This window comes from Pipistrellus kuhlii, unplaced genomic scaffold (assembly GCF_014108245.1).
Source record: "Pipistrellus kuhlii isolate mPipKuh1 unplaced genomic scaffold, mPipKuh1.p scaffold_m20_p_7, whole genome shotgun sequence".
NCBI lineage: Eukaryota > Metazoa > Chordata > Mammalia > Chiroptera > Vespertilionidae > Pipistrellus > Pipistrellus kuhlii.
The window spans coordinates 66,911,952-66,936,825 of NW_023425573.1; the positions used below are offsets into that span (position 1 = coordinate 66,911,952).

The window sequence follows — 24,874 nt, forward strand, 5'->3', positions numbered from 1 at the left end:
GCTTAGGCCTGCTAGGGCAGGTGGAAAGCTTGGCTTCTTTTGTTGCCAGAAAAACCCAAGATTCCCTCCTGCTTCCTGTGGCTGCAGCCATCTTGGTTGGGGTTAATTTGCATACTCACTCTGATTGGCTGGTGGGTGTAGTGGAGTGATGGTTAATTTGCATGTTACTCTTTTATTAGGTGGGATTGTTTATGGATTTTACAGTGCATTCCTTTAATAATGAATAGGGTAAAAAAATTTATGCTGCTTCACTTTTCCTGTAAATTATTGCTTTGTAACAAATTACCCCAAAATTTAGTGGCTTAGAAAAGCAAACATTATCTTATACAGTCTGTGGGTCAGGAGTTGACAGAGACTTAGCTGGGAGTCTTTCAGGAGGTTGCAGCCAAGACATCAGCTGGGGCTGCAATCATCTGAAGGCTTTGCTGGGGCCAGAGGATCCACTTATGAGGGGGCTCACTTAGGTGGCTTACAGGTCAGAGTAGTGTTGGCTGTGGGTTTTTTAATTCTTATTTTTAAGAATTGGTTTTTGTAAATCTGCCTAGCACTTCGTTGATGGAATTCACAGAAAGTCATAATAATTAGCACAAAAAATTATTTCTAAAGATCCATTGTTTTCTGATTTCCTTCATATATTGGATTTATATAGTTCTTTGAAATATTTTTTTTAATATATTTTTATTGATTTTGTACAGAGAGGAAGGGAGAGAGATAGAGAGCTAGAAACATCGATGAGAGAGAGTCACCGACCAGCTGCCTTTTGCACACCCCCTACCGGGGATATGCCCGCAACCAAGGTACATGCCCTTGACGGGGATCGAACCTGGGACCTTTCAGTCCCCAGCCGACGCTCTATCCATTGAGCCAAACCGGTCTCGGCTAGTTCTTTGAAATACTTTATCTAATCCCTCTGAGTTCAGTTAGCATGAATTTATATTCAGTACTGGTCACTATTGGAAACATAAAAGAAGTAAGCCATGGACCATTTCTCAAACTGTTGATTGAATTGCATGCCATTAGAAAGAACTAGCAAATATGATAGATAAGCTGAGGGGGACATAGTTTATTTATGGGGAGAGATATTTGAGGACTACCACATAGAGAAAAGCTTTGTATAAGGTAGTGGGACTTGTGATCAAGGAAAACCTCTTAGAAGGGTGAAACATTGGCTGGCACCTCTAATACCTGCAGTATAGGTGAAACATTGTTTAGGGGAATTGAAGTTCCAGAGCAAGAACCAAGATTAGGAGTTAGGTATTTTTACTTCAGTCTTGTGCTTTGCTTCACTTTTATCTGCTCTTTTGGTTGATAAACATGCCTTTGGAATTTCCTGTGATATGCTTATTTATTTTTTTCATTTTTTATTAAGGTATCATATCTAAGGTGTACATATCTTACCATTGTCCTGTGATATGTTTAGCCTAATGTTGAAAATACCTTGGGTTTTGTTTCAGGCAATGATGAAGTAAAACGGGGTGTCCTGCTGATGCTCTTTGGTGGTGTTCCCAAGACAACAGGGGAAGGAACCTCTCTTCGGGGGGACATAAATGTTTGCATTGTTGGTGACCCAAGTACAGCTAAGAGCCAGTTTCTCAAGTAAGTGTTTGCCCATAGTAGTGCAGCAGGAAAAACTGTGCATAGTTCAGGCTCTGTGCTACCCAGAGTGCAGTCAGTGTGCCTGTACTAGAGCAGGAGTATAAATTAGGACTGTGTTGAATATGTAACTCACTTGGATTCAAAACACTTTAATTTTTTTAATAGAATGTAACAATATTTTATAATTTTGGAATAGGGAAAAAAATTGCCTACAATCCCATTCCCACATAGAACTTTTTTAATCTTTGTATAATGTCTTTGTATAATCATTGAATACATAAATATGTATTTTCATTTTAATATGCCCTAAATATTTTTCCATCTTCTTTACTTTCACAATTTTTTGGTTGGTGTACTGTAACTTACAAAATTATTTCCCTAGCTTGTTGTTTATTTTAATGATTATATAGATATTGAAACAGTGAATACCATTTAGAACTTTTTATTTAAATTATTTTTGTTTCCTATGAGTAAATTCCAACTATAGAATTGATGAGATTAAGAATACAAATATCTTGAGGGTTCTTAAACAAGACACTCTTTGCGAAAGCAGTGCTATAAGCATGAGGCATTTTTTGCCAATCTTATCAGCATGTATATTGCAAGAACTTGCTTACTTTTAGGTTTTTAAGAAACTTAGGGGTCAAAATAATAGCAGCCTGTTTTGAGCTCTTCCTGTGTTCTTGGTGCTGTATATATGTGTATATTATGTCTTATCCAACAGTATCCAGACATGTATTGTCTCTCTTTTTCAAGGAAGCAAACAAAACCCTCATGTCTATTCTTAGACCAGACCAACACTATCTTGAACACTAAAGCTTTGTAATAAGTTTTAAAATCAGAAAATGTGAGTTGAGCAGCTCTTTTTCCTAGATTGTTTTAGCTGTTCTGGGTCCTTTGAGTTTCTACATGAATTTTAGGATCATCTAGTCAATTTCTACAAAGAAGCCACTTGTGATATTAATAGGGGTTGTGTTGAATCTGTAGATCAATTTGAGGTGTATTGGCCTTTTTTTTTAATTTATTGATTTTGTACAGAGAGGAAGGGAGAGAGATAAAGAATTAGAAACATCGATGAGAGAGAGTCATCGATCAGCTGCCTCTTGCACACCCCCTACTGGGGATATGCCTGCAACCAAGGTACATGCCCTTGACGGGAATCGAACCCGGGACCTTTCAGTCCCCAAGCCGAAGCTCTATCCATTGAGCCAAACCGGTTTCGGCGGCTTTTTTTTTTTTTTTTTTTTTTTTTTTTTTTTTTTTTTTTTAAGAGTTAGAGAAGGCGGCCTTGAGCTTGCTGCAGCAGACTTCAGTCACTGCTGACCATGCTCTCTGGCCACTGCTTGGGCACACGGCTTGGATCCAGGGTCTTACTCACTTGTGGCTTTCCAAAGGCTATTGCTCCTGTAAGACACAGTGGAAGACTTATCAAACCTTCTGGATTATATGATAGGCATTCTTTGAATTTACTGAAATTCTACATTGTTGACTGGGATTCCAGTAGTAATTGGCATAACTCTGGTGAATGTATTCATTGGTGATACTGAATTAGCAGGAATTCCAGAAGGCTGGGAATATTACAAGCATCCTGTATCCCAGAACCCTGGGAATATTACAAGCATCCTATATCAGGATGGATTGCCCGAACTTTCTGTGATAGTCCTGAAAAGAATTATGGATGAACAATAGCTATCTTTCACATTGAAGCTGAAAATGCTGAAATGTGGCTAAAGGAGCTGGAAGTATGAAGATTAATGCATATGAGAGACAATAGTCCCTAGTATCAGGAACCAACCATTGATAAGGGACTTATTGATCATGCTCTGAAAACAAATTCTGACAACTGATTTTTTATTTCTCTAAATACAAAGTACATTTTCTTTATGGAAAATCAAATAATAAATATATTCTGTATTTTTGCTCAGAGTGATGAATAAAATACTTCCCTTGCTCTGTTTCCTAGTGTTGATTCAGACTAAGGTTTTTTCTATAGTTGGTTTTAATTTTTTCAGCTTTGAGAGGCATAACTGACAAAAATTGTAAGATATTTAAAGTGTACATTGTTTGATAATATGGGTACATTGTGTGTGGCAGATTGAGGCTTTTGATTTGGGAGTTTTGGCTTCTTTTAAGAGGTGTAAACAATTTTTTAAAATTGGAGAAATAGGAATTTATGAACTCCTTAAAGGTGTAACTTTGAGAGGTTAATGTTTTACTTAGCTGATAAATGGAAGTTAGAGAAATCTGAATATGTTAAGTTTCAGGAAGTATAGTAGTTTATGTCAACATTGTGGACATCTGGAATATTCAGGGGCAACTCAGTTTTAAATTATACAAGTATTGAACCAACTAGATAAAACAATAACACCTTAATAAACATTTTCAGTGAGAGAGAGATTTATTGTTTCACTTATTTATGCATTCATTGGTTATTTCTTGTATGTGCTCTGACCAGGAATCAAACCTGCATCCTTGTTGTATCAGGATGCTTCAGCCAATTGAGCTACCTTGCCAGAGTGTATATTGGCTTTTTAACAATATTAAGTCTTCTGATTCATAAACATGGGACATCTTCCCATTTATTTAGGCCTTTAATTTATTTGAACAATGTTTTATAATTTTCAAGGTATAAGCTTGCACTTCTTTTGTTAAACCTATTCCTAAGTATTTTAATCTTTATGATGCTATTGTTTTCTTTTCATTTTGGGGTAGTTCATTGCATGTGTATATGAATGAAATTGATCTTTTGCCTCACGACCTTATAAGAATTCTTTTATTAGTTGTAACAGTTTTGTAGATTCCATAGGATTTTCTGTCTATCAGATCATGTTATCTGCAAATAGTGATAGTTCTTTCAAACTGGCTGCCTTTTGCTTTTCCTTGCCTAATTGCACCTGCTACACCTTTGAGTATAATGTTGAATAGAAGTGGTAGAGTTGACATCTGTGTCTCATTTTCTTAATCTTGGGAAAGCATTAGCCTTTAACCTTCAAGAATAATGTTAGCTGTGGGTTTTTATAGATGCTATATCAGGTTGAAGGAAAGTCTTTTCTATCCTCATTTGTTGGGTTTTTATCATGAAAGGTGTTGGATTTTGTCATATGTTTTTTCTGAAACTATTGAGATGATTTCTTTATTAATGTGACATTATTAATTTTTAGCTGTTAAATCAACCTTGCCTTTTTATAATAAATCTCACAGCTAGTTTTAATTTTTTAAGTTCAAGGCCTTCTAATAGATCATTGTTGCTAAACTTTTATTATTAAAGACTTTTAAAGTTGATGTTTTTGTCATGTATGAACTTCATCTTACATTTGACAGGAATGGATTTAAATCTATCCAAAAGGCCAAAGGAGAAAGGATTTATGTTCAGTCTGTGGTTTCATATTCATTCTATTAGAGGTATCTCTGGATTGCTTATGATTAATGCCTTTCTCAGTTTTTTAAAAATAAATTTAAATTCTTAATTGACAAATGCTGTTAAGTGATATTCCTGCACAGAATGTTTTGTAGTCACATATTAATGAATATGATAACCTTGAATAGGCATGTGGAGGAGTTCACCCCCAGAGCTGTCTACACCAGTGGCAAAGCATCCAGTGCTGCTGGCTTAACAGCAGCTGTTGTGAGAGATGAAGAATCTCATGAATTTGTCATTGAAGCTGGAGCTTTGATGTTGGCTGATAATGTAAGAACATTTTAGACTCTTGTATATAAAGAAATCAGAATATTCCCTACCATGTTTCTATTAAAAAGATGTCCTCTAAAAAATAATAATAATAAAAATAAAAGATGTCCTTTTAAAAGGGCATTTTTAGTAAATAATCTGTATTTGACATTGATTAATTAAGGCTCGTAAGTTATAGCTATATCTATATAGATGTAAAAGGCTAAGACCATCCAACCAACCAGTAGACCACCAGGGGGCAGACGCTCAACATAGGAGCTGCTGAATGACAGCAACTTTGCAGAGTGCCCTCTAGCACTCCGGGAACCCTGCGGGGGTGTCAGAGAGCCGGTTTTGGCCTGATCCCCGCAGGTCAGGCCAAGGGGTCCTACCTGCCGGAGGCACTCTTCAAGCTCCAGCACTGCCCCAGGTGCAGCCAGCCAGGGAGACCATGGGAGGGTTGGCTGCAGGGCGTGTGTGTCTGGCTCATCTACCCGTCTCCGCTGGCCACCTTCTAATTAGTTTCCTTTCCATGTGCACAAGTCTATGCACTAGGCCACTAGTATGCTTATAAACTTAATGTTTCAATTTCACTCTTCACTTCTGCTGCCAAAAATCAATGTTGAAGTGACTCAAAATATTTTCACCTCGTGATTTACAGTTTTTTGTTGTTGTTGTTGTTTTTAATAAATCTGTACTGATGTCACAGAGGAAGGGAGAGGGAAAGAGAGAGAAACACAAGTGATGAGAGAATCTCATTGATCGGCTGCTTCCTGCACATCCCCTATGAAGTTAGGCATGTGCCATTGACCGGAATCAAACCTGTGACTCTTCAGTCCATATGCTAACACTCTCTCCACTGAGCCAAACCAGCCGGGCAAGGCTTTTATGTTGAGTAAAAGTGCAGTAAATGTAAGATTTGGTTTTAGTCTAAAACAAGTCAAAAGCACATGGTTCCTTCTAGCTCTGGGGTCTATTGTACTCTAGTAGAGGGAATTAGGATGGCTTGTTTACCTATTTTACAGTGTAGGTGCAAACTTTGTTTACTTGCCATTTGACACCTAAAAGGCAGTTCCTTATGCTAGCTTTGTTTGGTTACAGGGTGTATGTTGTATTGATGAATTTGATAAGATGGAAGTGCGGGATCAAGTTGCTATTCACGAGGCTATGGAACAGCAGACTATCTCCATCACTAAAGCAGGCGTGAAGGTACATGTGTCCACTTCTGTTCCACCGCATCATGCCTTATAGATTGATGTAGCTCTAGAGACATTCGCCTGGATAAAATGCACTATTTCAATATAAAATGTTATTCATTGAAATGGAAAACACAGCCCTAAGGATTATTAATCCAAATTATAGGTATTGTGAAAATGTGACACTATGACAGAAAGTAGAAGGTATTGGTGAAAATTTTAGCATTTCACAGCTCAAAATTTTCACAAAGCTTCTGTATTTTTTGATAAAGCAGGATTTTAATTATAACAAAAATAATCTATTTAAATGAAAATAATAGTACATCATGTTCCACATAACGTTTTGGTCAAGGATGGACCACATATGTGATGGTGGTTCCATGAGATTATAATGGAGCTGAAAAATTCCTGTCGCCTAGTGACGTCTTAGTCGTAGTAATATCTAATCACATCACATTACTCATATTTGTGGTGATGCTGGTGCAAACAGACCTACTATGCTGCCAGTTGTATAAAGTAGAGCACATATAATTATGTACAGTACATAATACTGGGTATTATTGTTTTAAAGTGTTCTCTTTCTACTTATAAAAAAAAAGTTAGCTATACAACGGTAAGCCATACCACTTAGACAACAGCCTCATACATATTGTGTTTACATCTCTGATTGCATCATCTTCTCATGCTTGATTGACTCTCATGTTGTTTTAAACAGTAGACTATACCATCCATAAGTGTAAGTGCACTCTTTGATCTTAGAACACCATAGAATTGCCTAACAACTCATTTCTCAGAACCTACCCGTCATTAGTTATATAACACTGTACAATATTATGACTAACACTCGAGAGAATCAAACTATTTAAATAAAGTAATACATTCAAATAGTGAGGAAAATTTAAGCAGTACTCTAAAATATAAGAAAGAGAAATCTTTCCTTGCAACTCCCAGCACTAATAAATATTCAGAAATACCGAGTTTATGCCCCTTTTAGGAATATTTTATATAGAAACAAGCATAATACATATAGTTTTGTTTTTTACTAGTTTAATGTCATTTTATTTTGGCAATCTTTCTATATTGGCACGTATTATATCCACTTTGGTTTTTTTTTTATTACTGCATGGTTTTCAGTTGTATGTACCCCAATTAGACACCTACAGAGTGATATTTGCGTCCTTTCCAGACTTTTGATTAAAAGCAATATTGTAGGTATCCTTGAACACACATCTTTCTGTACCTAGCTGCAAGATAAACTTCTAGCAAGAAATCTCAGGCTTAACGGGTATGCATACATTTCGCCATCATCATATGGGAGTACCTGTGTGCTGTGTGTTATTAGATTTTATTTTCAATGATCCAGTAGGTGAAAAATGATATCTTAGTATTTTGGTTAGCATTTATTTAATTATGTAAGAGATCAAGCATTTTGTCATAAGTTTATTGACCTTTTTAGATGTCTTTTTAAACCTATCATAATTCTTTCTTTTGTGGTCAGGCTACTCTGAATGCCAGAACATCCATTTTGGCAGCAGCAAACCCAATCGGTGGACACTATGACAGATCAAAGTCGTTGAAACAGAATATAAATTTGTCAGCTCCCATCATGTCCCGATTTGATCTCTTCTTTATACTTGTGGATGAATGTAATGAGGTAACCAACATTATCACTCTTAGCTTATTTTGTTATTTCCGATATGAATAACTGAGTGAGTCAGGCTTGATATATACTCCTGGACATGTGTTTGCACTGATCTTTTGTTTCTCTCCAATTGGGCAAAGATGTAGTAAGCAATTCAAAATAAAGTCATTTGAATTGCTGGTTCCACTTAATTGTGTTGAGGAATATAATGTTTTTGTTTTTGCTACTGGTTTTTTGTTTTTGTTTTAATTTTCAAAGGAAAAAGGACACGGTGCAATAAGAAGATCTTGTAACATAGAAACTCACACCTGAAACCTGTATGTTCATGTTGACCAATGTCACCCCAATAAATTTAATATATTTAACAAGAAAAGATGAAACATTATAATTAATTCTCAATCATTCTCTTTAAGATTTTTATAAGAATTTTTGTTTTGTTGGGGATCTTTTTAATAAGCATGAAAAAATTGGAATACCAAAGAAATTTCTTTTTTTTTCTCCTCCAAATCAGGAGTCATTAGTCTTCCTATATTTTCTCATAAAGTGAGTGTGTATTACTTTTCTCCCTTAATTATAGAATAACTTGAAGGTTGAGTGTAAAGTGGTGGATGTAGTTGGATTTGGACATGTTAACTATTAGACTTATTTATACTTAAATATTTAGCAATACTGCACAGCTTAGATAGGCATAGGACTACAAAGTGACATTCTATAGAAGCTAATATTATAGGCTGCACTGTTAATTACTGAGCATGGGGTCCTGTATTGCATTAGGCACAATGTCTACTCTTGCTTACAGCAAAACTTTAAATATAATCTAAATAAAAGCTGCTTTCCATTAGTTTTTATGTTTTGGTTTGTTTTTATCCCTTCACAAATCCACATAAATATTTAACCCACCTACCTATAGTTGGGAGTTATCTGATTTCATATATTTCTATTGGTACATGATCCATTAAATTCGTTTTTTTAACTGTTGGAAATAATTTCAGACTTACAGAAATGTTGCAAGAAATATAATAGTGCACATGGTACACATATACCTTTTATTCTATTCACGTATTAACATGTTGCCCTATTTGCTGTATAATTTGTTCTCATTACATCTACATGGTTTTCAATTTCATTTAAGAGTAAATTGCTTATTTTTTGTATGATTTTTTTTCTCAATATTAATTCTGTGATGATTACCTTTATATATTTACAAATGGTAATATAATGTAGTGGCCAAAACCATAGACTCTGAAGCTGGACTGTTAAATCTTGGCTCCATTTCTTGCTGTGATATTGAACTAGTGATTTAACCTCTCTGAGCCTCAATTTACTCATCTATAGAACAGGGGTAATAACTACCTATGTAATAAGGTTTTGGTGAAGGTTGTATGAATTAATGCTTCTATACACACTTAGGCAACAGTGGCTGGCATACACGAAGGGCCCTAGAAATCTGCTATTGTTATTAAAGGCAGTTAATTCCTTCAGGAATATTCTTGGAGTGGGGCAAAAGTAAACATTTTAATTTGGTTTTAAATGAAACTGGTACAAACTTTCCTCAGAAATGTACTTATGAATATATCTTTCAGTGGTATATTAGAGCTTAGAATAATTTCTTAATGCCTAGGATAGTCTGGAGTGGATATTGATGTGACTGATCAAAGTGACTTTTTGTTTTGAATTAGGTTACAGATTATGCTATTGCAAGGCGTATAGTAGACTTGCATTCAAGGATTGAAGATTCAATTGATCGTGTTTACTCCCTTGATGATATCAGGAGGTATCTTCTCTTTGCAAGGCAGTTTAAACCAAAGGTAATGTGTATTTTTTATACTAGAATAGAGAATCATGGGTATATTTTAAATGGCATTTAGACAAAAGGGTTACATGGAGAAATCTGAACCTGTACTTGTTTAGGTTTTTTGTTTGTTTATTTTGGGGGTTTTGTTTGTTTAGAACAGTTTCTTCAGAGAGTTGAGAAAAGGGCATTTTAAAGATATCTGAATAATTCCATTTCTTTTTCTTGTTAGGTGCTAATAACAAGTTTTTGTGGGTGAAGAGTTTTGTTTTTTAATACATTTTTATTGATTTCAGAGAGAAAGGGAGAGCAAGAGAGAGAAAGAAACTTCAATGATGAGCCGGAACCGGTTTGGCTCAGTGGATAGAGCGTCGACCTGTGGACTGAAAGGTCCCAGGTTCGATTCCGGTCAAGGGCATGTACCTTGGTTGCAGGCACATCCCCGGTGGAGGTGTGCAAGAGGCAGCTGATCGATGATTCTCTCTCATAGATGTTTCTAATTCTCTAATCCTCTCTCTTCCTCTTTGTAAAAAATCAATAAAATATATAAAAGAAAAAAAAGAAAAGTAACTTCAATGATGAGTGAGAATCATTGATTGGCTGCCTCCTACACACCCTCTACTGGGGATCAAGCCCTCAGCCTGGGCATGTGCCCTGACTGAGCTTGAACCTGCAACGTTATTGGTGCATACGACAATACTCGCAACTGTGCCACCTGGCTACGGCAGACATTCTTTTATTTTAACCATTCCTAAGAATCATAAAACTGTGTATGTGTTTAGTAGTCTACTGAGTGCTCTCATATCTTTCTCTGAGGAAAAACTTGGATTCCTCTGGATAATTGTGAATGAACATGATTGTTATTTTATAGTAGTTGATGTAGTTCATTAGGTTGAATCTGCACTGGATCCAGGATAGTTAATTAGACTTTTTTTTTTTTTTTTTTTTAATAAGCCTCCGTTTAATAGCCCTGCTGGCATAGCTCAGTGGTTTAATTGCTGGTCTGGGTACATGCCCAGGTTTTGGGCTCGATCCCTGATAGGGGGCATATAGGAGGCAGATAATTCATGATTCTTGCTTATTGATGTTTCTCACTCTTTCCTTCTTCCTTCTCTATGAAAATCAACTTTAAAAATAATAATAATAATAAATGAATAAACCTCCAGTTGGCAATTTCATAAAATAGAATATGGAAAGAAAAAAATTCTGGTTGATTCTAGGTTTTTACACATTATTGTCGGCTTGACTTTTGGAAGTTATTCTTTTTTTTTTTTTAATGTGTCCTAAAGGTTGTGGGAATTAAACCAACAACCTTTTGGTTAACAGGATGACACCCTAACAAACTGAGCCATCTGGCCAGGGCTTGGAAGTTATTCTGAGATTTTAATTCTTTATCACTTTCACTTAGTTATCTTATATTTTTTTAAAAAAGCCTAATATGCAAATAGACCAAATGACCGATGGAATAACCGTTTGCTGTGATGCGCATTGACCACCAGGAAGCAGACACTCAATACAGCTAAGGCAGGGAATCCCTGATTGCTTTGCCAGTCACCCCACAGAGGGAGGTAACCAGCGAGGCAAGCAGGCAGTGCAAGGCCAGCCAAGGCGGGTGCCAGTGGGGGCCCCCCGATTGCCCTACCAGTTGCCAGCCAGGCCTAGAGACCCTACCTGTGCATGAATTTTGTGTCCCGGGCCTCTAGTTTATAATATTGGGATTGACTCTCACTGTCCTAAAAGAAGTTTAGTGAGTCTTTTAAAACTAAGGGTTATGTGTGTAGAGGCATTTGTTCTCCATGACTTCATACTGGCCTCTCTGACGTTGGCATGCTTTCATTGTTAACATGCTGTATTCCTGGCTCTGAAAAACTGAGGGTTTGCTCTAGCTGGTTTGGCTCAGTGGATTGAGTGTCATTCTGCGGATTGAAAGGTCCTGGGTTTGAATCCTGTCAAGGGCACATGCCCGGGTTGTGGGTGTGATCCGCAGTAGGTACCATGCAGGTGGCAACTGATAAGTGATTCACTCTCATCATTGATGTTTCTATCTCCCTCTTCCTCCTTCTTTGAAATCAATAAGATATATATTAAGAAAGAACCTCTTATAAGGGTTCTTTGTTATTATTTGAAAAGTAATAAGGTTTACTGAAATAGCTAGTGGATAATATATATGTGTATTGTCCTTTGTTCTTTTTTTTATTATTATTATTTTTTATTTTTTATTGATTTTCCACAGAGAAGAAGGGAGAGAGTTAGAGAGCTAGAAACATCGATGAGAGAGAAACATCGACCAGCTGCCTCCTGCACAACCCCTACTGGGCATGTGCCTGCAACCAATGTACATGCCCTTGACTGGAATCAAACCCGGGACCCTTCAGTCCGCAGACCGACGCTCTATCCACTGAGCCAAACCGGTCCGGGCTGTTCTTTGTTCTTAAAGACAAAATAAATTAATTGAATCTCAAGAATAGCCTGAGCATTAATTTATTTAATGGGCTCTGACATCTTGTGTGAAAAGATTACATCCTATCCATTGCTTCAACTTGTTACATATCTTCTATATATATATATATATATAAAAGCCTAAGTGTCTGTCTATCTGACCAGTAGCTATCATGTGCACTGACCACCAGGAAGCAGACACTCAGCGCAGGATCTGCCATGATGCACACTGGCCATTTAAAAATAAAAGACACCATGGACCTAGTGCTGACAAACCAACATTTGGCTTCCCCCAAGTGGGACACAGGCCCCGCCACCACCACCCGCCTGCCCCCCATGGCACAAAATGCAGCCCACAGCCCAGCCCAGCCTGGAAATGGTGGCTGTGGACGCTGGGAATGACATCACATGGCAACATCCGGCTTCCTCTCCCTGGCCACTAGCATCCTTGGAGTTCCTTCAGCCCAGGAACCCCAGTGCAAACATTCTAACAGTTTAACCAAATGTTTGTGAAGCGTTTCCTTGTGCCTTATCTCATTTGATCTTCACAGAAGTCCTGGAGTAGGTATCGATAAATAGGAGACTCGGTAGAATCCTATTTTCTTTTCATTAGCGAGATTCAAGTAGCAATATTAAAATATTTATTCTAATTAATTCCCTTTCAATGTGCGTGAATCTGTGCACTGAGACACTAGTCTTTTAGAAATTGCATTTTCCTTAAATACTAATCCTGCTGCCTTCCTATTTATAAAATAGTACATGGAATCCACAAGCCTCCTTAGTTTCTATTGAAAGGCATTTCAGGGTTAATTCCTTGTCATTGGCTTCAAAGTTTTGACTTTCTCAGTTCCCCTAATGTCTCCACCTGGAAGGCTCTTAACGCTCTGTTTAACACAGCTCCCGTCAAATAGAAATGCTCTGACCTAAGTGATGTTCTGAAACAGATTTCCAGAGAGTCGGAGGACTTCATTGTGGAGCAGTATAAGCGTCTCCGCCAGAGGGATGGTTCTGGAGTAAGCAAGTCGTCCTGGAGGATTACAGTGCGGCAGCTTGAGAGCATGATCCGACTCTCGGAAGCAATGGCTCGGATGCACTGCTGTGATGAGGTATCAAAGTCACTTTAACATAATGGATGGAAAGAGAAATTGATTTGTCGGCTTATAAGCAATTTCTTTATCTTTGGTTTGGGACATACTAGCATTATATAACTGTCAAGTGCTCATAAGATATGGGACCTTGGGATTTCTCCCTTGAAGAAGGTTGCTGTCGAGCATTTATTGAGTGTAGTTAAATAGTAATGAGATAATCATGTTATAGGTTATGTAATACGGTACTTATAGAGTGAGTTACTGTTAATGCTATTCATTCAAGAAACTGCTTATATATGCAGTTCTGATATCCAGAAAGTTTGTATTTTATTTTAGTGGTAACTTTTATTATTATAGCTTTATATTATGCCCTTGGTTATCTATTGGTTCCCTGCTATGAACAGTAATAAAACCAGCGTGTTTCATATTTTCTACTCCCCTACCTCTCAACCATATAATTTTAGAAAATAACGTCTTAACTTTTACCTTTGTGCAGTCAGATATGCTTATCTATCACTTAACTTATCAAATTTTGACTGGTACAGATGAGAGGCAATCAGCACATTTATCTCTCAGGTCTCTCTGTTCTCTTCTGTTCCCTTCCCATTTTTATATATCATTTCATCTGAATATACAACCTTTGATATATGAACCTTTGGCTCATATTTTCTTTTTTTGTGAATTTTTCTACTGTATCCTGACATTAACTGTTGCTGTGGGGAAATCTGAGGCCAGCCATTGATTAATTTTGCTCCCATAAGTAGCTTGATCTTTCTCTTTCTCCAAAGTATTTTGTTTACTTTTCTAGGCCAGTAAGTTTATTAGGATATGTCTTGATATTGACTGTTCTTAAATGACTTAGTGTCTTTGTTAATATTTATTATCTTGTTTAAAAATTGCTCTGCTGGGTTTATCTTGTTATGGGGTTCATCTGGTTAGGGAGGGTGATTTAAAGAGATTGTAGGTTATTTAAAAAATTCTTGAAGCAATCACACACACACCCCCAAAAAAATGGACATGTCCTTTTTTTTTTTTAAATAAGCTTTTTTTTTTTTTTTTTTTTTAAGAAAAGTACAAAAATTGTAAGTGTACAACTCATTTAACTTTCAGTGAGCATGCCTGTGTAACCTAATCTCACTTAACATAATGTCCTCAAGGTTCATCAATGTTATAGCATGGATGGGATTTCTTTCCATGTAACATTCCATTCTATGTATTTACCACATTTTTTTAATCCATCTATCAGTGGATATTTGGGTTGCTTCCACACCTCTTGGCTATTTTGAATAACGGTACAGTGGGCATGGGTATACTTTATTTAAGTTTTATATATTAATCCCTATCGTATATATCAATTGCAAATATTTTCTCCCATTCTGTAGATTGCCTTTTCTTATTCTATTATTTCTTCAACTCAGAAGTTTTTAATTGGATGTAGTCTCATTTGTCAACTTTATTTTTTGTTGCCTGTGCTTTACTTTTATTTTTATTGATTTCACAGAGGAAGGGAAAGGGAGATAGAAAGATCAATGATGAGAGAGAATCATTGACCAGCTGCCTCCTGCATGCCCTATGCTGGGGTTGATCCCACAACCTGGGCATATGTCCTGATCGGGAATTGAACTGACCTCCTGGTTCATAGGTTGATACTCAACCCCTGAGCCCTACCGGCCAGGCTGTTGCCTGTGCTTTTGATGTCATATCCCAGAAACCATTACTAAATCCAATGTCATGAAGCTTTCCCCCTGTTTCTTATAGATTGTTTTTTTTTGTTTTTTTTTTATAGTTTTAGGTCTTTAATTTATTTTGAGTTAATTTATTATTTTGAGTTTTATTCTTCTGTATATGGCACCCAGTTTTCTCAGCACCATTTGTTGAAAAGATTATCCTTTCCCCAATGGATGGTCTTGACACCTTTGTCAAAGATTATTTGACCATATACAGAGGTAGTTCAATTTTCAATGCTGTATGATCTATCAATGAATATATCACAACGACTCACCAATTATTCTGTTAATGAACACTTAGTTTCCAACTTGGGTTCTTTTTTTTTTCTTTTTCTTTTTTTTTTAAATATATTTTATTGATTTTCCACAGAGAGAAAGGAAGAGGGATAGAGAGCTAGAAACATCGATGAGAGAGAAACATCGACCAGCTGCCTCCTGCACACTCCCCCACCGGGGATGTGCCCACAACCAATGCACATGCCCCCGACTGGAATCAAACCTGGGACCCCTCAGTCCGCAGACCGATACTCTATCCACTGAGCCAAACCAGCTCAACTTGGGTTCTTATGGGGTATACATATCTTTTGATCATATGATGCATATATATATACATTTCTGGATGTATATATATATATCTCCAACAGAATTGTTAGTTCTTAGGTTGTACATGTGTGCAGTTTAGTAAAGATTGCCAAAAATGATTTTCCACGGCATTTTTATCAATTTATATTTTCATCAGCGGCTAATGAGAGTTGTTCTACTTTTTTTTTCCCCCAACACTCAATATTGTTAGTCTTTTTAGCCATGTTGGTGATTTTATGGTACTATGCCATATTTTATGTGAGAGGGAGGGAGAGTGTGAGTAAACCAAAATATCGCTATGGTTTTGTTTGGAGAAAATCTGTTTGCTAAACCGAGAAGATCGTCTTACCTCATCTTGATTGATTTAGGTCCAACCTAAACATGTGAAGGAAGCTTTCAGATTACTGAACAAATCCATCATCCGTGTAGAAACACCTGATGTCAATCTAGATCAAGACGAAGAAGTCCAAATGGAAGTGGATGAGAACCCAGATGGCATTAATGGTGAGACGCTTGTTTATAAATCTGTTCTGGAATTAAGAGTCCAGAATGCCTCTGAGATGTCATGGTGATGGTTTTGAAGTCTGTGGCAAAGGGGAAAGTGGATATTGAATTGTAATTAACTGTTTACAAGTTAAAATTTAATTAAAATAAAAACGTATTCTTGCCGGGACCGGTTTGGCTCAGTGGATAGAGCGTCGGCCTGCGGACTGAAAGGTCCCAGGTTCGATTCCAGGCAAGGGCATGTACCTTGGTTGCGGGCACGTCCCCAGTGGGTGCTGTGCAAGAGGCAGCTGATCGATGATTCTTTCTCATTGATGTTTCTAACTCTCTATCCCTCTCTCTTCCTCTCTGTGAAAAATCAATAAAATATATATTTAAAAAAAAAAAAGTATTCTTACAAGATAAAATATACCAAAAATTCCCCAGCCTTATTTGTATTGTTATTTTGCTTTTGAATTAAAATTTTTTCAAATACATTAAAACAGGAAAATTTCAGAATTTAAAGTTTTACATAAAAGAATAAAATAAAAATTTGCATGTAATATTATAGATGCATTTTAGATCATGAAGATTTTTTTAAATTGATTTCAGAGAGAAAGGGAGATGGGGAGAGAGTGAAACATCAGTGATGAGAGAGAATCATTGATCCGCTGCCGCCTACACAGCACTTCCTGGGGATTGAGCCCGCAGCTGGGCATGTGCCCCTGACCAGGATCAAACCCAGGACTTTGCAGTAAGCAGGCTGACACTGTTTACCGAGACAGACCAGCTAGATGAGATCTTTATATCTCTCATCCTTCCCATTTCTTCTATTTTAGTTATCTTTACTAATAGCTCTTTCAAATTTGCCCCTTTTTTTGTTTGTTAATCCTCACCCGAGGATATTTTTCCATTGATTTTTAGAGAAAGTGAAAAGGAGGGAGAGAGAGAGAAAAAAAAACATCGAAGTGAGAGAAAGACATTGATTGGTTACCTCCCGCATGCACCCCTACCCAGGCCAGGGAAGGAGCCTGCAACTGAGATACGTGTCCCTAACCAGACCCCTTAGTCCGCATGCTGAAGCTCTGTCCACTGAGCCAAACTGGTAGGGCTGCTTTTAATTTTTATTTGTAAAATTACTAAATACCAAATGTGCCTTTATGTTTGTTTTGGAATTAGTATTACAATCTTAGTATCTGTGCAAACTTTGATGGAGCAGAAGGCAGACTCAGGTGGTTGTGTTTCCCTTAGGTCACGCTGACAGCCCCCCTCCTGTGAATGGAATCAACGGCCACAGTGACGACACAGACCGCGATTCCGTTCCCAAAGCCTCCTTAAGGCTGGGCTTCTCCGAATACTGCCGGATCTCCAACCTTATTGTGCTTCACCTCAGGAAGATGGAAGAAGGTGAGGCACCCAGGCTCAGACATTCACATAAACCGCTTCTGATCGCTAAGATTGTGTTTTGTCGGAGAGAGGATAAATTGTTAGACAAGCTTCCCTCGGCAGGGTGTCAGCCTATACTTTTTCCCCAGTTCATTGTCAAACAAGATTTGTGGTTTAATAGTTTTGAAGCAGAATTTGGGGTTCTATAATACAAAAAGAAGTCCTTAATAATGTTTTTACAGATGCAAAATCACTATTCCTTACTATAGCTTTATTTTAAATGTATGAACTCTTAGGTTATTTATATTTCATAGGCAAGTAATTGAACTCAAAAGACTGTATCAGCACAAATATATCCGAGGCTAGGATGTACTCATTTCTTCAAAGATAAAGTGATATATCTGGACAGTCGTACATTTTCTACCCGTAAGTGCTTTCCCACAAGGTAGAAGAAGAAATAATGAAATCAAGGGGTCAAGCTTAAAATCTTAATTTGGTGATTGACCATCAGACATTTCTTATGTAAAAGTTCCAATATTCCAGCTTTTGGACAGATGCTGTCATCATAGCATCCTATCTGAGATGGAGTCAAGGAAGACCAGAGACTATCTTGGCTTTACTGGAAGTGTGAGCCCTGCAACCTCTGCTCTTTCCCCTGATAACTGGCCAGTGGGCGGGAGGAAAAAAGATAGTAAAGAAGCCACTAGAACAGACAGGTGCTCCCTTTTTATTTAAAAAGATTTGGGAGCTTACATGTTCTTGTGTTCACATTATACTTTAAACAAGTTTTAAACATGGTAGACCATTGATGGGGCAAAGATATGATTGGCACCCAGATAATCTGCATTCCATAGATAAATTCTAGTAGATCTTCCTTTCTTAAAAAAAATAAAATAAAATAAAATAAAATAAAAAAAATAAGTTTACCCGGCCAATTAGATGTTGTTTTAATTAAAATTGCAGAACCTACTGACGATGTTAAGCGAGTACTTACTGTACAGCCATAATAAACTTTTCAAAGGCAGTTGTCAGTAAAGCTAGAATTTTCCAATTTTTATTTTGCATTTTATTAGCAATTGCTAGAATCAAGACTAAGTAGACTTTTTAGATTATTTATACTATATGTGTGTGTGTATATATACTGTGTGTGTGTATATATATATATATATATATTTTTTTTTTTTTTTTTTTTTTTTTTTTAGTATTTTACTGATTTCTTACAGAGAGGAAGGGAGAAGGATAGAGAGTTGGAAACATCCATCAGCTGCTTCCTACACACCCCCTACTTGGGATGTGCCCGCAACCAAGTATATGTCCTTGACCGGAATTGAACTTGGGACCCTTCACTCCACAGGCTGATGCTCTATCCGTTGAGACAACCTGGTTAGGGCTAGGTTGTATTTTATTTCTGTGTTATAATATTATGCAGGTTTCCTTATGAATTTAAGAGTACTGCTTTGGACTCTTAAAACCACACAGTTCAGTCAGTATGAATAGACCTTGCTGGGATAAATTGTTAATTTTTTATTTTGAGTAAATTCCTGTGGTTTTGTTTTGTGGTTTTTTTGTTTTGTTTTGTTTTGTTTTAATGTTTTTATTGATTTCAGAAAGGAAGAGAAGGAGAGAGAGAGATAGAAGCATCATTGATGAGAGAAAGTCATCCATCTGCTGCCTCCTGCACACCCCCTACTGGAGATCAAGTCTACAACCTGGGCATGTGCCCTGGTCAAGATTTGAACCCATGATCTCCTGGTTTATGGGTTGACTCTCACACTGAGCCACAGCGGCTAGGCAATTCCCATGGGCTTTGCTTCTCAGTAGACCTCAATTCCAGTCTTTCTTTTTCCAAAGAAGAAAAGTTATATTTAAGTTTTGATTGCTGTTGTTTCATTCCTAATTTATGCTTTCAGTTGCTGTTGGCAGACATTCTCTTAGATGATGAAGCATAAAAACGTGAAAGAAACACCTTATACTCTGAAATATTAGTAGCTTTAAAACTTGTTTCTTATCTCTATTTAACTTGATTTTTCTCTTCAGGATAAAGTCAAGCATACGAGTAATATGACAGGTTATTTCAGGCTTATGCTGGGACATTGCAAATCTTACTTCAGCCAATGTACTTTCTGACTGGTTGGTGGTTATCTAATCTGTACATATCTTGTGTGTGCAAACCCCCAGGATTGACAGTACAGTTTGCTAGAAAGATAATTTAATCTTTTTTAAATTTATTTTTTGTTGCAGAAGAGGATGAGTCGGCATTAAAGAGGAGTGAGCTTGTTAACTGGTACTTGAAGGAAATTGAATCAGAAATAGATTCTGAAGAGGAACTCATAAATAAAAAGAGGATCATAGAGAAAGTAATTTACCGACTCACCCACTATGTACGTACAGAACTTCGCTTGCTTGGGTTTTAATGAGGGAGGGAGCTCATGCCTCTTGTGTAGGTTCATTAAATGTTTATTTATTTTGAATAATTGTGTCTAGTCAGAATTATGAATTGTAACAGAATTAACAGCATTTGGTTGACTTATTTACTCTAAAAGCAGAATGTAAGTCAAATCTGGGAAGGTGGATTTAGGGTCTTATTATTTGAGTGTTTTTAATCTTTGTTTTCTCTCTCATTACTACACACTTTCAAATATCAACCACTATTACCTAACTTTTATATTTCACCTTCCTCAGATCCTTACCTTCATTGTGTAGTTTACATTCTAATAATCACTCTTTTCTTTTACTTTCAACTTCATTCTCTGTTACTTGTTTGGCCAGGCCCCAGTCTTGGTTAAATCTAACTCTTTCTTTATACCCATATCCAGGCATTTAAAAATATCTAGAATAATATTTAATAATAATAATATAAAAATATCTAGAATAATATTATTTCCTGAAAAGCAGGCAACCATGTGCCCATTCTTATTTAAATGTATGACCACAAGTCTCCAATGGACAATTCTGTATCTTACAGACTTTACAGTAGCCCTGCCGGTGCTGTTACTTTTCCCTGTCAGTTCACTTTCCCACTCTGTTAAAGGACCGTTATATACATACTTTCTCTCTGCTCAAATTAATTGACCCTTCTCAGTATTCAACCTGGCAGCAGCATTTGTCACAGTTGGTCTTTCCTCCTGGAAATACTTGTTCCCTTGGCTTCTGAGTCACCATATTCCCCTGGGTCTTCTCCTGTCTCACTGGTTATTTCTCTTTAGTCTCTTTTTCTTAATCTTTTTCTTTGTCACTTTTTATTTTTTTTTTTTATTTTTTTTTTTTTTAAATTTAATAAATCTTTATTGTTCATATTATTACAAATGTTCCTCATTTTTTTCCTCCATTGCTCCCCTCCACCAAGTTTCCACCCCTCCCTCTGCCCTTTCCCCACCCCCCATTGTCCTCATCCATAGGTGCACAGTTTATGTTCAGTCTTCCCGCACCCCCCACTCCCCTTTTCCCTGAGAATCGTCAGTCCACACCCCTTCCATACCTCTGATTCTATTATATTCACCTGTTAATATAGTTCATCAGGTTTTTTAATTCCCTTGGTTTTTATATTCACTTGTTAATAGTTATGTATTTGTTGTTTATAATTTTTATCTTTATCTTCTTCCACTTCCTAAAGAACCCCCTTCAGCAATTTATATAATCCTAGTTTGGTGGTGATGAACTCCTTTAGCTTTTTTTATTTTTATTTGTGAAGCTTTTTATCTGGCCTTCGATTCTGAGTGATAGCTTTGCTGGGTAGATTATTTTTGGCTGTAGGTTCTTGCTATTCATTACTTTGAATATTTCTTGCCATTCCCATCTGGCCTGCATGGTTTCTGTTGAGAAATCAGCTGACAATCGAATAGATGCTCTTTTATAGGTAACTACCTGCTTTTCTCTTGCTGTTTTAAATATTCTCTCTTTGTCTTTTGCTCTTGGAATTTTAATTATGATGTGTCTTGGTGTGGTCCTCTTTGGATTCCTTTTGTTTGGGGTTCTGTGCGTTTCCTGGATTTGTAAGTCTATTTCTTTAACCAGGTGGAGGAAGTTTTCTTTCACTATTTCTTCAAATATGTTTTTGGTATCTTGCTCTCTCTCATCTTCTGGGACGCCATAATTCTGATGTTGGTTCACTTGAAGTTGTCCCAGAGGCGTCTTACACTATCTTCAACTTTCTGGATTCTCTTGTCTTCTTTGTCACTTTTTAAATGGTCTGCTCATCCCTCACACCTCTTTTCTATTTACATTCACTACCTAAGTGATCTCATTTAGTTCTGTGAATTTAAACCCAGCTGTCGATTCCCAGATATAAATTTCTAGCTCTCACCTTTTCTCTGTACTCCAGATGTATGTGCCAGCTGTCTATTTGCAAAATAATAGGCATCTCCCATTTAATGTGTTTAAAACAGCACACCCCCCCCCCCAACCCCTCCGAGTTGATCCCATTTACTCGGTTAGTTTAGGCCAGACACCTTAGAATCATTCTTGATTCCACTTTTCCCTCAAAACTTCTCTTTTAGCAGCAAGTTCTATGAGCTTTGCCTTCAGTATGTGTATTTTCTGTTTTTTTCTCACCACCTATGTCTGTCCCCCTTTGTATTGGCTTTCTGCCCAGTAGCGAGGCATCTTTTTACAAGTCCGATTATTTTAGTGCCCTCCTTTCCAGTCCTTCCCTTCCATTTAGAATAAAATCCAGTTGCTAATACCTGGTCTGCAGAAGCCTACACAGACAGTCTGTCTGTCTTGTTCACTTCATTTTATTGCCCCCTTTCTCTTCCCAGTCTACTCAGCGACACTGGCCTTGACACGGTTCCTTTGACACACCACACATGAAGGCCTTTGCACTCGCCCTTTGCACTCGCCCAGATCCCCTCCTCCATCCGAAATAGGCTTTTATTGCCCAGCCTGTTGAAATAGCCTACTTGCTGTCACCCCCTTGCCCTGCTTTGTGGTTCTTCATAGTGCTTATTGCCTGGTAGTATATTTCTTAGGTGTTCCGTTTGTCTCTCTCGTTAGAAGGCAGGCACCATGAGGGCAGGGACTTTGTCTTGTTAACCACAGTATCCTGGTGCATAGAGGAGTCAAATATTTCCTGAATAATTGAAATTTTCTGTTCAAATGGCAGAGATTCAATTGTCCTGCATTTCGCTTCAGTGCTCACTATATAAATATTGTAGGTATCACATCTGAGGGTTGTCTTATCTGTTTACCTGTGAGAGCAGATGCAAATGAGTGTATACTTTCAGGGGTTGGGGGATGATGAGAACAGCTATTCATATCAGAACTTAATAAATAATATATATGGAAATAAAGTTAATCATCGCTCTATAACCGGGGCAGTGCGTGCTCAGAATCGTCTTTCCAGTAGCGGGCAGTGTTTTTGCACCAGGCCAGCCCTTCCCTCCCTAGAGTCCCCTGGGGTCGGTGTAAGGTAAAATGATCAATGAGGAAATCCACAGTGGGACACATTGTGAAATTAACTGATCTACACTGATTAATTTGACTCACTGCCTGAGCTAATTCACCGCAAAGACTAGAGAACTTGTACGGTGCTGATCAGCGTTCTTCCTCTAAGGGTGTGTTAGCACATAAAGTGCTTGAAAGTGTCCAGTCCCTCTTAATGGCATTAGGCTCATTCCGTGGGACTTGGGTACCTTCTTAGGATCGAATCACTATTCCCCGAGTTCCTCCACACAGGCTTGGCTAGGAGTCATTCTCATTTGTGGACATTTTAGGTTGATGTATAGGTACATCATAGGCTTGAAATCTGTCATCAGTATTTTTAAGCCACGTGGCATGTTCTTTTTTTTTTATTAGCTCATAGATTAGAGTAAAATTTATCCTTAGATTCTACTTCTGATTTATGAATGGGTAGTAAAGAAAGAGTTCAGTGATCGGTAATTACAATTATCAAAATATTAAGTGAAACTAAATACTTTTATCAGAGTGATAAACATATCAGTATTTTACACAATTGCAAATCTTAAAATTCATACATCTTGCCTTTTGAAGTTATATTTACAAGTACTTGATGTAGTATGCCAGGAAACCTTATTAAAACCACAATGACTGTTGAGCTAACTTACATGTTCCTTAATTTTTCTTTAAAAAAAAAATTTTTTTTAAATATATTTTTACTGGTTTTCGAGAAAAGAAGGGACAGAGGAGGGGAATGGAGGGAAGAGACAGAGATACATCAATTGGCTGCCTCCTGCACAACCCCCTGTTGGGATTGAACCCAAAACTGGGCATGTGCCCTGATTGGAGGTCGAACCAGCCACCCGAGCCACATAAGCCAGGTCCATATTTCTTGATTTTTCAAAGGAGGTTGAGGGTGAGAAAAGGTCTATATCCTAATGGGGACAGGTTTAGCAGATCCTTAATAATGATTTTAAAGTATGGTCCTTTTTCTAAGAGTGTCTGGAGGGGAAATGAAAGAAAAAGATAGTAGCAAACACTTAGGAGAAGAGTCAGGTGCTATGTACCTGGCATGTCTATGATACTGTGGAGACCTGAGGACGAATGTTTGTGCTTCACAGGATCATGTTCTCATCGAGCTCACCCAGGCTGGATTGAAAGGCTCCACGGAAGGGAGTGAGAGCTATGAAGAGGATCCCTACTTAGTAGTGAACCCTAATTACTTGCTTGAAGATTGAGATATTGAAAGCAACTAACTAAAGCAACTGCGGCCCTCTGCCTCCTGGCCTGCCTGGAGCCGGGGTCTGATGGAGCTCTGCAAGGGAGAGAATGTTTCTGGGAGCAATGCTTCTGGAAGATTCATTGTTGAGTAATGAACCGAGTTGAAGGTCCTATGTGCCGCATTCCTGTCATACACTTTTATGCCAGCGTGGGCTTTAGCCTTTGTTTAGTGTGCTTCTTATCTAAATGAAGTTGGAACCCAATAATGTGTGGTTTCGGTAACTAAGACCTTTGCTTTCATTTGTAGGAAAATGGTCCATTACTTTTATGGTATGTAGTATTTTATTGGGGAAATAACTTTCAATTGCTAACTATTGCAGTTTTTTCATCAAAATAAAATAACTTGTTTTGCATTTGTCTTGAATTTATTTATACCCTCACTAGAGGCCTGGTGCACAAATTCATGCACAGGTGGGGTCCCTCGGGGCCTGCTGGGAGGTTGGCCAGCGGCGGGTGGTGGGGGAGGGATTGCGGGAGGTTGGCTGGCCACAGGTTGGTTGTGTACCGGTGGGGTCCCTCAGCGCGTTCTGCAGGGATTGGGCTGAAACCGGCAGTCCAGTGCCGCCTGCTGCTCCTGCTCATCCCAGCCCTGCTGCGCCTG

General features: G+C 37.6%; 1 protein-coding gene and 1 pseudogene across 1 annotated transcript in view; both read left to right on the top strand.

Annotated features, from left to right (window-relative positions):
• The window catches only part of MCM6 (minichromosome maintenance complex component 6), a 36,142-nt gene extending 11,516 nt beyond the window's left edge, over positions 1-24,626 (top strand). The window contains exons 8-17 of the mRNA XM_036421656.2: positions 1,455-1,596; positions 5,143-5,284; positions 6,365-6,472; positions 7,958-8,113; positions 9,781-9,909; positions 13,277-13,438; positions 16,098-16,233; positions 17,464-17,619; positions 19,840-19,979; positions 24,114-24,626. Of these exons, the coding sequence (XP_036277549.1) occupies positions 1,455-1,596; positions 5,143-5,284; positions 6,365-6,472; positions 7,958-8,113; positions 9,781-9,909; positions 13,277-13,438; positions 16,098-16,233; positions 17,464-17,619; positions 19,840-19,979; positions 24,114-24,230 (1,388 nt within the window). The 3' untranslated portion in view covers positions 24,231-24,626. The remainder of the gene's footprint in view (positions 1-1,454; positions 1,597-5,142; positions 5,285-6,364; positions 6,473-7,957; positions 8,114-9,780; positions 9,910-13,276; positions 13,439-16,097; positions 16,234-17,463; positions 17,620-19,839; positions 19,980-24,113) is intronic.
• On the top strand, positions 2,877-3,985 carry LOC118709514 (annotated as a pseudogene).
• Positions 24,627-24,874: the final 248 nt, after the last annotated feature.